Here is a 16,454-nt window from a genome sequence, read left to right on the forward strand (position 1 = left end):
ATGATAATTGAATTAGAATCAAGACTGAAAGTTATTTGTTAATGATACAAATGCACTGTACACATACACAGGCTGTGTTGGCAAGCTGACCCTGGACAGTCCAACATGCCGTAGAGAGTAGAACAAGAACACAGTTGTATAAACCCACCGTCCCTCCACTCAATTTTGAGCAGCATCTAAGTCATATGTGTCTTGTATTTTTGAAAAAATATCTTTGGCAAAGTCACTGTGATCAGTTTTTCACAATTTTGCAAAATGTAGCCAGGTCACAATTTGCATACTCTCTCATGATCGTCATTTTTTGTGCTCTTCAGCAGGTGCCATTGACCTGGGCTATTTACATGGGTATCAAATAAACAGTAGCAAAGTCATTTTGTTAGAAAAGGTTTGTTATGAGTTTTTATTTGAAAAAAGCTTCCAGTGTATTAATGCACAGCAAATAACACGGGTTAATGTAAAAGTTTCAAAGACAAGATAGAAAAACATCAAAAAAAATTATAAACAAACTTGAAAGCGATACATATTTGGAAATATTTCTTTGTCGTCCTGTTAGAATGACATCGTCACAAATAGCAATCCGAATGATGATGATGATGATGATGATGATGATGATGATGATGATGATGATGATGGTGGTGACTACAATAAAAAAAATTAAGCAAAGACTTAATGTTAGCATCGTTCAAAGATAGATTGGGGCACGTCTTCTTTAGTATCGATCCGACAATATTGTCCCTGAAGAAAAGTAACCATGCACTAAATTGCTTTCGTAAAATCTGCATTTTCAATAGATGTTGTCAGAACTTTAGGGAGCGTTCAGTTATTAAGGCTAGATAATGAGTCTGTAAATTCTTCTTATGCTTCAGTGAAATTTAATGAAACCCTCTATACACAATTCTTTTAGTATTTTCAATGTAACAACTCCAGTTTCATGTTCCACTTGCTACAATATTTTGAAATACCACGTGCATGTACTTGATTTGTCAGTGCTGTGGCGTGCCAGTGTGCGACGTGCGTTGCGTTGTTGACAATTGAATGCATGTCTGGGGCTAAATTTGGTTATTAACCCGAACAGTGCAGGGCACACGTATACAATCAATGTTGACAAGCTGAAAACCAGGAATTTCAATTTCGGAATTTCAATTTCTGCTGGAAGTACATCATTCTCTACAGAAAATGGTGCTGACATATGCAACAAACAGCTGAAAAAAATTCTAAGGTTAGAGTTAATTTTGAATTACACTTCTGTTGCAATGAGCTATTTGTTTGCACAGTTTCCTAACGAACCAAATCTTTCTCTCTGTTTCCCTATTTTCTGTTCTGATTTGAGTGTACAGGTACGTAATTGCACTAGCTTTCTCCTGTGTTTCTTTGGTCGATAAATTGTAACCATATTCACTGAATTCTGCACTGAATTGCCACTACAACATTGACCCATTGACACATTTTCATACACAAAAAGTGTACTTTGAAGACCATCACACAGTCAACATCACCAGAATGTTAGGTCATGAAAATGTCCAATAACATAGGTTTAAGCACCCAAGGCCGAGGGCAAGGGATAATCAAAGAGAACTGAAACTGCCATGCTGCGAGACATAATGTTGCAGACATACCAATCACGAAGCTTCCTAACTGGGAGTGGGTTCTCTGGCCTCAGCACCGTGATGTCACTTGGTACCACCACATGTTTATGTATTTAATATGCAATTAAGGAAAGCTTATATGCAGAAACATACACTTAGTGAACTACAGAACTTCCTATTCATCACGTTCCAATATTACTACTAACTGACGATGGAAAACAAGGACAAAGATACTTTTCATTTATATCCACGTTTTATATTTCCCAAGACAGGGTCTGTGCATCTGTTTCCTTAATAATAGCTAGACATCAAAACTGGAGCACAGAATGAACTTCTGAATACACCCATCAGGGTATTTGTTTACGCTTTAACTAGTAGTTTCCTAACTTCAGCCAAAACGTGCCAGGGACGTGTCAATTTCACTCTGCCAGTAAAAGATATGGCAAGACAATGCCGGGACAATATAGTTAATAAGACGGTAGATATGTACACTTGTATTCAGACCACGGTGTCCTCTGACTTCAGAGAATGAGAAAGTGGAGTGAATCAGCTATATTTGCCGAAATATTTTTTGTGCAAATTGAATCCAGGCTTTTTTGTTAGAGTGGAAATTTCTAAAAATAAAGTGACTCCCGTGCTTTGTGAAGATGGCATGACTCTCTCCCTTTGCGCATTTCCCATTTTAGGTGACATGTCCCTTGCCCTGAGTATTGCCGATCAATACCCGGACAATATATCTGAACGCTCCCTCAATTCAGAGTTAACCACAACCGTTTGAAAATGATTTCCCTGAAATATTATTTTTGATTGAACTTGACTTAAATTGAATTCTAACTTCTACCATATCCGTATTTGTGCACAATGATGATAATTTAAAATTACATTTCAGTCAATTATATTTTCAATGTAAGGGCATGTTCTCTTGGATACATATCCGATGATTTCACTTGTACCTTTTTGTTGAAAATTTATATGCACGATGTCAGATTAGGGTTGTGGCAAAATATGTGTTGCCGACAAATACCCGACTATTATAACTGAATGCTGCCTTCAGAGAACACGATTGGAACTAATTTGGGATAATTGGATGGTGAATTAATGTCTATTTGATCCGCAAATGTAAGCTCATCTGCTTTTCTTTTTAAGTTATACACTTGTTTTTATGAGTAATTTGTAATCTTGCAACATTGAATTATAGGGCACCTAACATTTTTGAGAAATTTGAAAAATATGAAAATCCAATTATCCCAAATTAGTTGCAATCGTGTTAGAATTAACCACAACCGTTTGAAAATGATTTCCCTGATATATTATTTTTGATTGAACTTGACCTAAATTGAATTCTAACTGCTACCATATCCGTATTTGTGCACAATAATTAAAAATTACATTTCAGTCAATTATATTTTTCAATGTAAAGGCATGTTCTCTTGAAGACATATCCGATGGATATCACGTGTACCTTTTGGAAAATTTATATGCATGATGTCAGATTGGGGTAGAGGCAAAATCTGTGTCCACTGGTCTGGGCGTCCATTCCATTTGTTGTTCTTCATGTATGATTACATGGATTAGAGAGATATAAATCTGGTACTTTGTTCAATACTTTACGATGTGTTGCACATTTCTATACTGACACATGTATTGATGCAGCGTGTTCAATACCGCATGCACGCATGCGTGCATACTAATCATGTACCTGATATTTTCCATAATGACTTTTCACCGTACAGCTGTACTCAAAGAAAAGGAAGGTCGTACATGTGAGCAGGTGAATAATCCGCAAATATCATAAAGACTGCCTTACAATGCAAGATGAATGCTGAGATTATCCGATCTACGGTCGAATAAAAAATGTGTATTTCCGGTAACATTCCTCAGAATATTAGGGTAGGTAGGTCAGAGGATTGTTTAATAGTCTCTTTTTGTTGGTTGAGACCCATAAAATACGATAAAATTGTTTTTTGAAAATGCGAAAACAATGTCTTTGGTCGACTGGTTTTACAAGGGTCGGTCGGGTTACCGGAAACATACATTATTTCAATAGGCCTACGGAAGAAAGGTTACAAAATGATATTTTTATCTTTTTTATGGTGACATGTTCGTGCAGGTGGTTTGAAATTACGAAATTAAAAAATAGATTTCACCCCTTTAAGGTAATATGCACCTCGAAAGTGAAAGACTTAAACTTTTGCTCAAACTTTCCTCAAGGAATCTTTCAATCATTCTCTTTCAAAATCAAGAATAAAAATAGGGGGTCACCGTGCAAATTTTGGTACTAGAGAAACAAATTACCCAAGATTTACCGATATTCGAAATTCAAAATGGCCGCCATCCCTGTGTTAACTCTATGGAGAAAAATAAAAATTTTCGAAATTCGAAAAACTAATCCGGTGAAAAGTTTTCTTTCACCAAGAGCTTTAAAATGAACCCCCACAAGTGGTATATCAGAAGAGAATTGTAAAAGTTTGAGAGTCCGAATGTCCGTCCCCGAGGTGCGTTCTACCTTAAAAGGTTTCTAACATTTAATCCGGGTCTGTTAGCACCTCAGTCACCGTATGAATTGTTGGAATAAGTTTGATTCTAGAAAAGGGTACACATGATAATTCACGAGTTTTGAAATGAAATCTTCGCGATGATGTAAGTTCGTTTACTCAGTTGTACAATAGAATTGGTCTCCATGCGAAACTAATCATGAACTGTCTATAAAAACATTAAAATAGGCTTATATGCTCTAGCAGAGATCAGGATTCCACCCAGTTGCGCCACCGCTTTCCATGCCATGAATTCTATGAAATTCATCGACGGCACTCTGAACGATTGCGGCAACGTCTTCTCTCCCCATGTCCTCAAAGATTTTCTTCAGGTCCTTCAAGTGATCGACCGATATTGTCCTTTTTTGTGCGTCCCAGAGGCTTAAAACCTCTATTGTCGGACTGCGAATGATGCGCCGTTTGAACATATCGTCCATCTGTTTTATGGTGTCGCAATCGAGCCCGATTTTGTCGGCGAAGAGTTTCCAATCCTTTCCCAAAACACACGGGGGATCCAAGTTCTGACTGATCTCCAGACGAGTTGAGTATCGAAATTGTGGCTGTACACGGTGTTTCATTTTCGTCCTGCATTGGGATACCATGCTCTCTGTTTCCTCGCTCTCCTAAAATTTACAGAAATGAAAATTAACGCTCTGGAAGGGACAGCCGTGGAAATTTAAGGACATGTACCAGTACTAAATTAGAACTTTATATGGCAGATGGCAATTAGAACAACATTTTTAGAAGCAACAAAGAATTCTGATTCATGCCATTTGATGTGAAAGGATATTTGAGTACAATATATCACGAGCCAAGAGTTCAGGCCTTTATATGGTGCACCCAAATCAAGTGTGTACCTGCAGACGAGAGTTGCGAAATTGACACACAGATATAATAATTTTATAACACTCCACATGCTCATTCCGTGTCGCGATTCGCTAAAACATGTCACGTGACGAAAACATTGCTATGTCTAGTCCCTACTGGTTCGAAAAAAAAAAGTTACGTTAGATGGTATTTTTGAACGACTAGTCCCCTAGGGAAATAGTTTTTGTAAACGAGCCCGGTCAGGTGATCATAGCTCTAAGCGTCGTCTGCAACTTTGAAACAATTGCAGGTGCCAGAGCACGAAGAGCGTCGGGGATGAGCGACGATCCTCTGATTAGAATAACAAAAATTTCCATTCCAAAAGCGTAGGAACCTGAAGAGTTCCTTGCTAATAAATATTCATGAGCAAAAAAAGACATTGTGCGGTATGCTAAGGACTCTTTTTTGCTTTTTTTATTAAGAAATTGGCACAACCTCTATTTAAAATCGCCCAGTAAACTTCCCAAATGTGTTGTTTTAGTGCCTTCATCATATCTTAGCACATTAAGTAGTGTGTTATAAAACACCTATAACCTGATCTCTATTTGGGCTATAACGATAGTTTATCACCCCTTGTGGCCTTGCGTTACCAGAAACACATCAATTTGACCTCGGCCAAGGGCCTCAGGAATAGCTATGTATTTCTGGTCACAAATGGCGTCTCTGGGTAATAAACGGGCGCTAATATTTATTGTTTGTCTATGTTGAGGGTATGCATAAGTGTACATTACCATAAGAAGATTGCACGTGTATAAAATCTCACAGTGACATTGAACTATGTTTGCATGTGTGGGAAGTTCACACATCCTTGTCTCTCTTGTTTATCATATTTGAATTGGTATGACATAAAGATTTACCTTTTCCTCGTTAAGAATGATGAGAATGCTTTGAGGAGATACTTCACTGGCAGTATCGTTATCGTGCTGGTAGAAATCCAACGAACAATCTAACATTGATAGAGTATTGTCCTCCTTAATAAAATGATAACTGATGGAGCCACACGAGCCGCTGTTCAATATTCCGCTCTTAATTGTCTGTAATGACAAACAAGAAACTGGTTGGTTTCTCGGTTTGTTGACAGATAGTTTTTATGTTTATAAAAATATCGGTAAAAATTCTTAGTCACGCTGAAACACTTTTTTTCCAGGTAAATTTTAATCCAATTAGAAGACAACATAGTACAGGCAACGCCCAATTTAAAACAAGAAAATTTGAATTTTTGAGAAGTGGTAATTGTACAAACGGGCCGGTGATGTAGCTATTGAGTTTTTTTTCTGAGGGTTATTGTAATGGCTGCAAAGTGCCATCTTCATCGCCATAAAAGCAGAATTCTTCCTTCACACACGGCAAACAATTTCCATTCAACATTGAAAAAACAGCTTTGCGTGTACAGGCTTTGCTGAAAAGTAATTACTGGCTATTTCGTCATACTAGGCATCCAAACACTAAATTGCTCGACAATGACATTTTCATTCCCAGGGATAACCACAGCCATTCATTCCCAGGGATAACCACAGCCATTCATTCCAAGGGATAACCACAGCCATTCATTCCCAGGGATAACCACAGCTAAACTGATGATAGTTACTATTTCGATTTTCTTTTTCAAAGTGCAATCAGTGTAATGATCGGCCAAAATGTGTGACGTGTTGCAGCATACCCAATACACAGCCGATAGGACATCCAGACGATGACGTCACAGTTGCACTCAAAGCTTTATACCCACCTGATGAGGGCTATGTTTGACTTTCCAACCCTTCGGGCTCATTTCTTTGATCATGAACTCCAAGTCACTCTTGTTACTACTGTCGATCAAGATCTGTTTAGAGACGTCAATTTGATCCCCTCGGTTGAATTCTTCTTCTCGGACAAGCTGTCGAAACAAACGTAAAACAAACGGAAATTATTTTTTCTCACCGATGCTTCTTTTGAAAATGATTTTTATTAGTCTTTAAGTTTTCTGATACATAGATCGGCAATACACTTTTTATTCGACATGTATGTGTGACAGCGCTGTTGAAGTAAAATGTTCGAAGCAGATCGTCTCACCTGTTTCGCGTCCAGTGTTTGGTTGACGCAATAGATCCTGATAGGAAAATCGATTGCCCTAGGCTGCAAGGCACCAGCGAAGCACATGACCTCCATCATCTTTTTAACGTGTTGCCCTTCGCCAACCGTGGTGAAACCTGTGAAATGGTTTATAAAGAGGAAACACTTCTGACCCATGACAAAACTGAAGCAAGCCTCGTCCGTGGCGAGATCTCGGAAGTTTGGCTGGTGCCCAACGTGAGTGTTTGTGAAGAGGGTGACAACTTTAACGTCTCTTGCGTTTAGTGCACAGTGATGGTACGACAGCACAAGCCGCTCCTCAAATCTGAGACCGTCGGGACCACAATAGATGGTAGAGCTCAAAGATATGTGATTTTCGGAGAGTGAAGCGCTGTGCTCTTTACTAACGTAGATGTAAATCAACTCTGGGTCTCTGGTGTTCAGGGCGCCAGGAGGTATGAACAGGTCAATGCCAATTTCGTCTAGTGTAAGGTGACCGCCATCGAAATCAAACAATCCTGCGGCAAACGTGGAACCGACAAAATTAAAGTCCTTCCAAGTATTTTGTTCCGTCGCATGTTCAGCAAGGTCATTCACTTCGCCAAGGAATTGTTCCAGATCAGTTGCATTCGGGACAGCAAATTGTGGTCCCTGGTCACTTGTCTCTTCAACCCCAGGGCCTTGGTCACCCTCTTCTGGCCCATGAAGGACGACATCACCTCCATGATGTTCAATGAATGAATCCCAGTGGTCCTGCGCCGGCAATTGTGGAGAAGTTGGGGAATCGGGTATGCCCAGCAGAGTATTTTGCGAACGGCCCAAAGACATCAGTTTGTTGCGATATCGCTCCCCACCGCCGTCAGCTGTGCGGACTCGGTCCCGTTTCTTGTAAATTGTCAATCCGTTACTCGGGGCTGTGCCAACCATAGTCGCGTTGTTTGATCCTCCCTCGTTGTTTTCAGGACCCCAGACAAGTTGTATTGGAGTGACAGTACCATTGTTCTGTTCCTGAAACAGATCGCTTGAACTATAATTCACTGTTCAGAATTTTTATCTACAACCTCTCCGCAATTTCAGCACACAAAAATTATATAAAGAGTTTCTAGTTATAAGAAATCTGAAGAGCGTATTCCATTAGTGTTGACAAAATTGTAGACATTCAACTTTAATTATTTCTGCAATTGCCTTCTATATGTTCGTCCAACTCCATGTCTGCTGGTCTTCAACGTGTCAGCTATAGAATCAAAATAAATATACTTTTAAATCTGTTCTAATGATTTCTCACCTCTACTTCCTCAAGCATGGTAATCTCGGATAGGACCCAATTTCTCGACCAACAAGGGCACTGTAAAAAATGAGGGATAATTTTTATCATTAACTAAAATTGAAGACAATATTGCTGTAACTTTTCAATAATATTTCATTTTAACATAAAAAAATTACGCGTACCTTCGTCGTCTTAAAGTAAGCTGAACCACAAAGTATTTATGTTGCCAACGTAGCACATGATGTACGAAATGCATCGATATTGTTCTAGTTCATCAATAATTCGTGTACCACAACAAATTACATAACACACAGGCTACGGTGCCCTGACAACATATTTTTGATGCAAAAAGAGAGTATTTCACAAACGTGTTAGCAATAAAATACTTTATAATACAGACACAGTTACAGTTAGCGGAATTTTAAGTACACAATGACTCCAGATAGCGCTGCTACACTATGATCGATGAACTTTGCGAGAAGTCGGTGAATTTGGCAGTCTGCGTGTCGAAGTTTCTCCCATGCAAACAAGCCAATGAACGAGACGCCCTCTAGACAACCCAACTGGCACACTGAGACCATCATATGACTTCTTCGGTGGTAACACATTGTCGACTTTTTAGTCCCCGCGGACGCAGTCCGGCCATTTTGAATTTCTAATATCGGTAAATCTTGGGTAATTTGTTTCTCTATTACCAAAATTTGCACGGTGACCCCCCTATTTTTATTCTTGATTTTTAAAGAGAATGATTGAAAGATTCCTTGAGGAAAGTTAGAGCAAAAGTTTCAGTCTTTCACTTTAGAGGTGCATACTACCTTAATGACTTGTATATGGCAATGTGCACTCCACGTTTAGTTCAATGGAATTGCCAAAACACAGTCCCTCCACCCACGTGGGTAGAATGACTGTGACCAAAGCAAGGGACTGAGAGTCTGGTAAAAAAAATACTCACCAAAATAGAGTGCAATTTAGGCCATATACTGACCCTCTTGATGTAGACCAGGTAGAAGCAAAGAATTCCAAGAAACAACCCAATGAAAAACATTATGGGGATGAGAACATAGAAAATGGTGTGGCTGTCGGTTTTGACAGTCGAGTCACCGTCTTCGTGATCGCCAGTTACTCGACTTTCCCTGTGTTGCAAAGAAAACCAAAATATAGTCGCTCTGTTGACACTGAGTTCTGCGGTAAATTGCTGGGAGAGCTCTATATGTTATTTTAAAACTCACCGCACGGAAAGCTGTGACAAATTTCTGTAGATGACTATTAACCAAAGCCAGAGCGGCCCGAGTTTAATACTAGAGCCTTACATTTTGGATAGAACATCTATCTATGGTTGTGTATCTATGTTCGAACTAATAGAATCAGAGAGTTCAGGGCATTGCTTTGTTGACTAATAATTTGCTGTTTACCAGACTACAACTGGTGAAAGCATCAGACATTCAATTGTAATTTTCCGTACTTTTCGATAATGAGGAGCCACATGTGAACTGTATATGCCCCCGTGATCGAATGGGAAATGGACAGTCGGTGCTATAATAAGAAATTAATTCTAAGAGGGATTATATTGAAGATATGTTTTATTTGAATCCTGGTTTAATGGTTAAAAAGAAGCTAGTGGAATACATTCAATAAGATGTATGCATTTTCAATATTTCTAATTCCTAAAAGAAAGAAGTTGACACACGGAGCTAGAGGTGCAACGCAACCGAAGCATTGTTGCGCGTATTTCTCAGGGAGCTATCATTAATTATGGTCTTGGAGGTTGAAGGGATTCCAACAATCCGGAAATTTGAGAATCCTCAGATCTACGTAAGATATCTCAATGATCTCCTTCCTTACACAAAAATTTTAATGACTTCATGGTAATCTCTCTCTCTCTCTCTCTCTCTCTCTCTCTCTCTCTCTCTCTCTCTCTCTCTCTCTCTCTCTCTCTCTCTCTCTCAATGTGAGTGGGTTATAAACACAAAAAATCACACAGCAATCGTTGAGCGCATCGTATTGATAAATGTATAGGTCTACCTGCAGCACATCCACCGTGACCCCTGCTGTACCTCGTCCGTTGCCAAATTGCACGTATTGGACTTAAACACGTTTCCGTCTTCGACATCATCACTTGAACTTTTAATCTTCATCTCGGTCTCCGGTGGACATTGTCTTATGGAGTCTTCAGAGGTACCTGACATCGAACCCGGGTCACTCTCGCAGACAAAACATGATTTTATTCCTTGACTGCACGAAATGCACGATGGGTATCCATCGTTGCCCGTCGGGATTCCATAAGCCTGAAACAATAAGAGCAAGAGTACCGAACGATTATATATATTAAGGGTCTTTACTCAGTGATTTAAGGCCATCGGCCCAATACACTCTAACATTACATGAAGGAAAGTTCATAAATTGACAGGTAACACGTACTCAACAATCTCAGTACTGTTCAGTAGTCTCTTTTCTTTATTTCAAAGCATGGAATGTATATGCTGCTAGACGTTGAATTACATGTGCATCAAGTGATTGAATTTTCTCTATGTCGGAGGATTAAAATAATAACGGGGAATATATTTCACCCTTAAACTATCGAAAAAGTTACATAGTAAAACAAAGTTGTACTCGTTTTCAACCTCTTTCCTATCGCATAACAAGCATATTCGTTCATGCACACCATTTTTTAATTTTCTATCTTTTTCAATTCGTAAGTGATGAGAAGAGAATATTAGACAAGCTAGCATAACCATGTGCATCTTAATTTTCACAGTGGAAAGATACTTTTACGGTTTTAAGAGAACTCTTAAATTCCCGATAACATGAAAGTTTATCAAGAGTACATATTCCGCTGTACCAGTTATTATGATCATAAAATGCTCTCATCAAGAACTTCCTGGTTATCCCATACATCCCGTAGATTACACAGATAAAGTAAATTTTTCACATGATGTACCCATGTGGGTTTTAACCTTACACCAAACTTGTCAATATGATAAAGCATCTGGTAACATTTCTTTGGATAGCGATCGTTTGGCATTCTTAAAAGCCTGCACCAATATTTCACACATTTTTCGCTATATGCAGATAAATAGGATATCTGCCACACTCACCTAAAATGGCAACATTTGATGAGACTCCCAAAATAGTTTACATGTTAGATATTGGATTCTTTCTCTAGAGGTAATCGTATTGTGCGTACTCCCATACTTTTGAGCCGTATGTAATTATTGGTAAGACCATAGCATCAAAAATCTTGAAATATACATCACACGAGAAAGAGCCTGTCTTTTTATTTTACTCGCTCTATGTATACTCATAAATACTTTTTTAGCTTGTTGTGCTAGTGTTTTCGTAGCCACAGAGCAATAAAGTCTACAAGAAAACATAACACCTAGGTACTTGTGATAGGATACAACATTAACTCTTTATCCATTGAAAAGCCACTTTTCGTGTTTTGAAAGATATCCCCCAGCTTTAGATACAATAATTTTCGTCTTTTTCAGATTCACGGTGATTTTAACTTGACAAGAGTCAAAGTCACAGGTTACATGTCTACGTCGCTCTGAGAAAAAAGCTAGTTTGTGCCACCAGTCTGTGAGCATTGTGGTTGAAAGTCGTTTGACAAACTCTATGAAGAATGGGTCTCGGAGAATTGATGCTTGGAGAATTTGGGAAAGCTGTTTTGTCCAGCCTAGAAATTGGAGAAACGTATATCCGTTGATTTTTATTGCCCAACAACAACATGGACTTATGCAAATGAGTTGACGTACCGTCTCATGGCCTGCTTCACGGTATGTACTTTCACTATTGTTGGTACGGGTCTACTGATTTACACAAAAATCTATACTGGCAGTGGTTAGAAGATAGTGGAAAATCTTATATATATTTACATTTAGAGACGGTAAAAAGTTATCCACCTTTTTAACAGAACAGGGTTCATCAGATGTTACTGCACCTTTCCCATACACATGTATCTAGAACTTTGGGAAAGCAAGACGTGGGCGGTATAAGAGTTAAAAGTAGGGCCAGAACATTTAAATTATTGCTTTATAGGCGTTGATATGAAAAAAGTCGTGCAATTGGATTTTTTTCAACGGAATGACGCATGGTAAAATGCAGAAGTACTTTTCAATGTGACCTTTTGATAGAAGGTGGTGTCAACACGTTATCATAAAATGGAAAAACAACACCACGGCTACTCTAGATTTCTCATACTGTAAGTCGTTGTGAATAAAATTCTTTCAGAGACAATGCTGATCCTTGTGTCAATGGTACATGCGCGACGTTAGTTGAAACTTTTGATTGTCGTTCAGAGGCAATGACGTACAACAGACTATATAGAGACAACTCGACAAAACCAGAAGTCAGATTGCGTATTTTCATTTTCATTTTCATGTAAATAGCAAGGGTCAAACAGAAGCTGATCTTTCCACTTGTGAAGGGCGGACCATTCTGGGGACGCCATTTGCAGGGTTTCCCCTAACAACTGAATCTTTTTATTGGTTCATGTAAGCTTACCTTCAATCTAAACTGTGATTGCATATTACATCCTGACATTTAAAACCTCGGAAATTTCCTGGTTGATTTTGTGCGTGATGATAACACGATGTTTGATGTGAACGATGGCATATGTCATAATAATTGAGATCTGAGTCGTAATACCATGATGTAGACGGGTGAAGTATATTGATTTTTGTAAAAATAATGACGACATTAAACGTGAATTAAGATATTTATGTAAAAACATCAAATATGAGACAGGTTTTGTACTTTGCGATTAATCATTCAAGAGGAAAAAAAGGGGGGCTGGCTTTCATCATGTCTTGATGGGTACGACATGCAGACGTACGCGTGTTAAACACTCTTTCGCGTTTTATTCAACTGCGAATTACAAACCAAGTCAACGAAGGTTATTCAAGATACGAAACGAGGTTTAAAGAGATCACATGTGCTGTGATTTACGTAGATTTTGTGAAACTTTTGAAACTTTGTGAGAGAACACAGCAGAAAGAAAAGATAGCAAATATAATTATCGACATCAACTGCATCATTTTGCAAGTCCCATAACGGACACATCAACAAACTTTAAGCCACAGTATACTGCCACTTTGCATACTGCTGTTTATTTTGAATAAAACAAGTCTAAAATCAATGGAAAGTTTGTAGGAACTAGGTTATTTTTATCCATGCATGACAAGTGGGTGTGCTTACACGAATAGAGGTGGATTGCTAAAAACAGACTGTCTCTTGAAGTAGTATACACCTCGAAAGTGAAACACTTAAAGTTTCGCTCAAACTTTCCACAATGAAACTTTCAGCCGTTCTCTTACTAAATCGTGGGTCACCGTGCAAAGTTTAGTACAAGAGAAACAAATAACCCAAGATTTACCGATATTTAGAATTCAAAATGGCCGCCATCCCTGTGTTAAAATGGAGAAAAAAAATACAATTTTCGATTTTCGGAAAACTAAACCAGTGAAAAGTTTTCTTTCACCAAGAGCTTTGAAATGAATACCCACAAGTGGTATATCAGAAGAGAATTGTAAAAGTTTGATAGTCTGAATATCTGTCCCCGAGGCGCGTCTACCTTAAAAAATCGCCCACTTCTCTTGACTTTAACGCTTTTCAGTCAGATGCTTCTCCGCCATGGTCAAATTCGAATAAAACAACGAATAGCTTGCTGTTCCGTAGTTATGTGGGAAATCTTCAAATTTTACTCGATTCTTTTTCAATAAGAAGGGATTTCATCCTGTCGGAATGACTTTTCCTCTCGATGAGAGACTTGTTATTATCTAGCTATGGGCACTGTTTGCACGCTTGTACATACAGAGCGATACAGACGAGTTTCATAAGATAACAAAATTACTGGTTAAGGACACTCTTCTTTATGTGGAAGAAGATAATATGACCTCGACAAAGGGATTGAAAACTTTTCCTCATAATTACCCTAGGGAAAGTTGGACCTTTTTAAAATGAACTTTTTAGAATGTTGTATTTTCGTTATTTTACCCTGCGTGCTTTTTATTGAGTTTAACCGTGTGCACCCCGGATTTTAATACATGTATTTTACTTTGTCATTTTTGTATTTGATGTATGTTGCTCACTGCCGCAATGCTACTTGCCCGAAATGGGATGATAAAGATTGGTTGATTAATTGATTTTTGCCGTCTTTCATAGCTGAAAAATGAAGGTTTACGCCACAAGTTGTTGGATCGGCCGGAGATTGAAGAAAATTTCCCGGAAAAAATGTCCACAAAATAACGTTAACAGATACTTGAGGTTCATAATTGGCCACCGCCCACTGTGTTGACTCTCTCTCTCTTGAAAATTAGATTTTCGATATTCGCAAGACTAAAAAAATGATTTGTCCACAGTTTGAAAAGCATTCACACAAGCTGTTGACGGACGCACAATTGTAATCTTATGGACTTATCTCCTTGAGGCTGCTGTTACTTTCACGGAAGACACAAGTCTGTCTCAGAGTTTGCTTATCATAGGACACATAAATAAGTCATGCTAATTGAATATGCAAAACATTTGTAATCGAAATTGTACAGCCATGACCACAATAATGGCAGTGTTCTCAGATGAAAATTATATCTATCCCCGGTAAGAGCGAGAAAGATTGTAATATCGAAAATTGTATCGTTGCCACAGTCCCTCCACACATGAACAGTTGCTCTGCTAATTTTATTTGATAAAACAAAACAAAACGGGTGTCTAAAATCGATGGAATGTTTATTTAAGCTTAGTTATTTTTTACTCAGGTTCCGGAAAGCTAGAAATGATATGTGAGTGCTCTGACACGAATTGGCCGCTTTTTGAAATTTCAAAATATATGGTGCGAAACAAACATAAACATCAGAAGTTGAAGGAAGAAATCTGCAAAAAACAGAGAGAACGATCATGGAAGCTGTTGAAACACTTGGACACGCCGCACTTTCAGAAATGAAGACGTGTTGACCAAAACTTGGACCAAAAGAACTCGTAAATTTCTAAAACTCGGAGTGATGTAGTCTCAAAAGCCAACAGTCAAAGCTGGTAATACGTAATGAAAGTCGTTTCTGAGAAAACAGTTTGACCCCAGAAAACTAGTTTCAGAGATTGAAGTGGAATTTTCTGACAAAAAACGATCAAATTGGCCTAACAATAGGCGTATGAAATTTCTTCATCACTTCAACAAATCTGAACCTGGCAATCACAAGGAATCTAGCGAATAGAGTTACCGGACAAAGTTGTTTCGGAGAAGAGGATATTTGATTTTAAAAAAAAACCAAGAAACTTCGCCCAAAAATTACATATTCATATGTCGTTATTATTTGGAAACGCCCCCTTCATTGGGCCGTCCGTGATGTTTAATACCAAAGCCATTGCATCATCATCATCATCATCATCATCATCATCAGATCAATTACATCATCAGATCAGTTTGCACAATCAGCATGATTGTGCAAATAAGTGTTTTCATTTAAATATTCCATATGTCAGAACTGGTCACGTTTGACTTATTATTTTTTAACACAGTTGGTCAATATATATTATGATCTCTTTGTCAACATATGTTGTCAGAATACTTCCTCATTAGAGCAACATGACCAGAAATTGACACTAAATTATAGTCATAAGGAATTCTAGGGAAGCGTATTAGGTTAGGGTTGGGGTTAAGGTCTGGGGCATAGTATCGATCAGCAATTACAAAACTAAATTTCCAATGTCACTCTTGTGCTGCCGTACTGAAGAAGGCCACGCAAGTGAAATGCACCGCGTATATCCTGGTTGAGTTTATGCATCTCAAATCGCACATCAGTTCCTGAGGTCTACATGACAGCTGTCCATTTTTTAAGTCAGTGTGCGATCTTTGTCTGATCGCTTTCAATAAACACGCGTAGAGAACAAGCATAGGATGTACTCACCGAATGAAGGACTAGTGGGCTAAAAAGGAGACAAATACAAAACATCTTGAGTAGAAATGGAAAATTCATGACTGTTCTCTATAGACGGTAATCCTTCGGCAGCGATCAGGAACTTCTCTCAATTCACAGGTAAATGCCAGATCGTGAATGAAAACGACTCATTTGGTTGGATCAAGGAGGTCGAACTACCCTCATGGCTTGATCACGGCAGTTCACAAGACTGCCTTGCGTATGAATGAACTGGGGTAACTTC

General features: G+C 38.5%; 1 protein-coding gene across 2 annotated transcripts; it reads right to left on the reverse strand.

The window, feature by feature from the left end:
- Positions 1-371: 371 nt before the first annotated feature.
- LOC139149143 (UNC5C-like protein) lies at positions 372-16,454 on the reverse strand. 2 transcript variants are annotated; one of them, XR_011556077.1, is made up of 9 exons: positions 16,202-16,438; positions 10,326-10,588; positions 9,256-9,436; positions 8,322-8,381; positions 7,037-8,044; positions 6,714-6,860; positions 5,845-6,021; positions 4,093-4,743; positions 372-3,735 (listed from the first exon to the last, which is right to left on the reverse strand). XR_011556077.1 is itself a non-coding variant. In XM_070720713.1 (8 exons), exons 1-8 carry the CDS (start codon positions 16,268-16,270, stop codon positions 4,321-4,323), a joined length of 2,328 nt encoding a protein of 775 aa, XP_070576814.1. In that variant the 5' UTR covers positions 16,271-16,454; the 3' UTR covers positions 372-4,320. The 2 variants fall into 2 exon arrangements, 1 of the variants encoding a protein (XP_070576814.1); XM_070720713.1 differs by having other exon boundaries at positions 372-4,743; positions 16,202-16,454.

This window comes from Ptychodera flava, chromosome 14, assembly GCF_041260155.1.
Source record: "Ptychodera flava strain L36383 chromosome 14, AS_Pfla_20210202, whole genome shotgun sequence".
Lineage (NCBI taxonomy): Eukaryota > Metazoa > Hemichordata > Enteropneusta > Ptychoderidae > Ptychodera > Ptychodera flava.

Coding starts and splice junctions, on each gene's coding strand:
- LOC139149143 (XM_070720713.1), bottom strand. CDS start 16,270: ATGAATTTTCCATTTCTACTCAAGATGTTTTGTATTTGTCTCCTTTTT. Junction 9,437..10,325: donor TCACGGTGGATGTGCTGCAG/GTAGACCTATAC, acceptor TTTGCAACACAG/GGAAAGTCGAGTAACTGGCG. Junction 6,022..6,713: donor TCAAACATAGCCCTCATCAG/GTGGGTATAAAG, acceptor TTGTCATTACAG/ACAATTAAGAGCGGAATATT.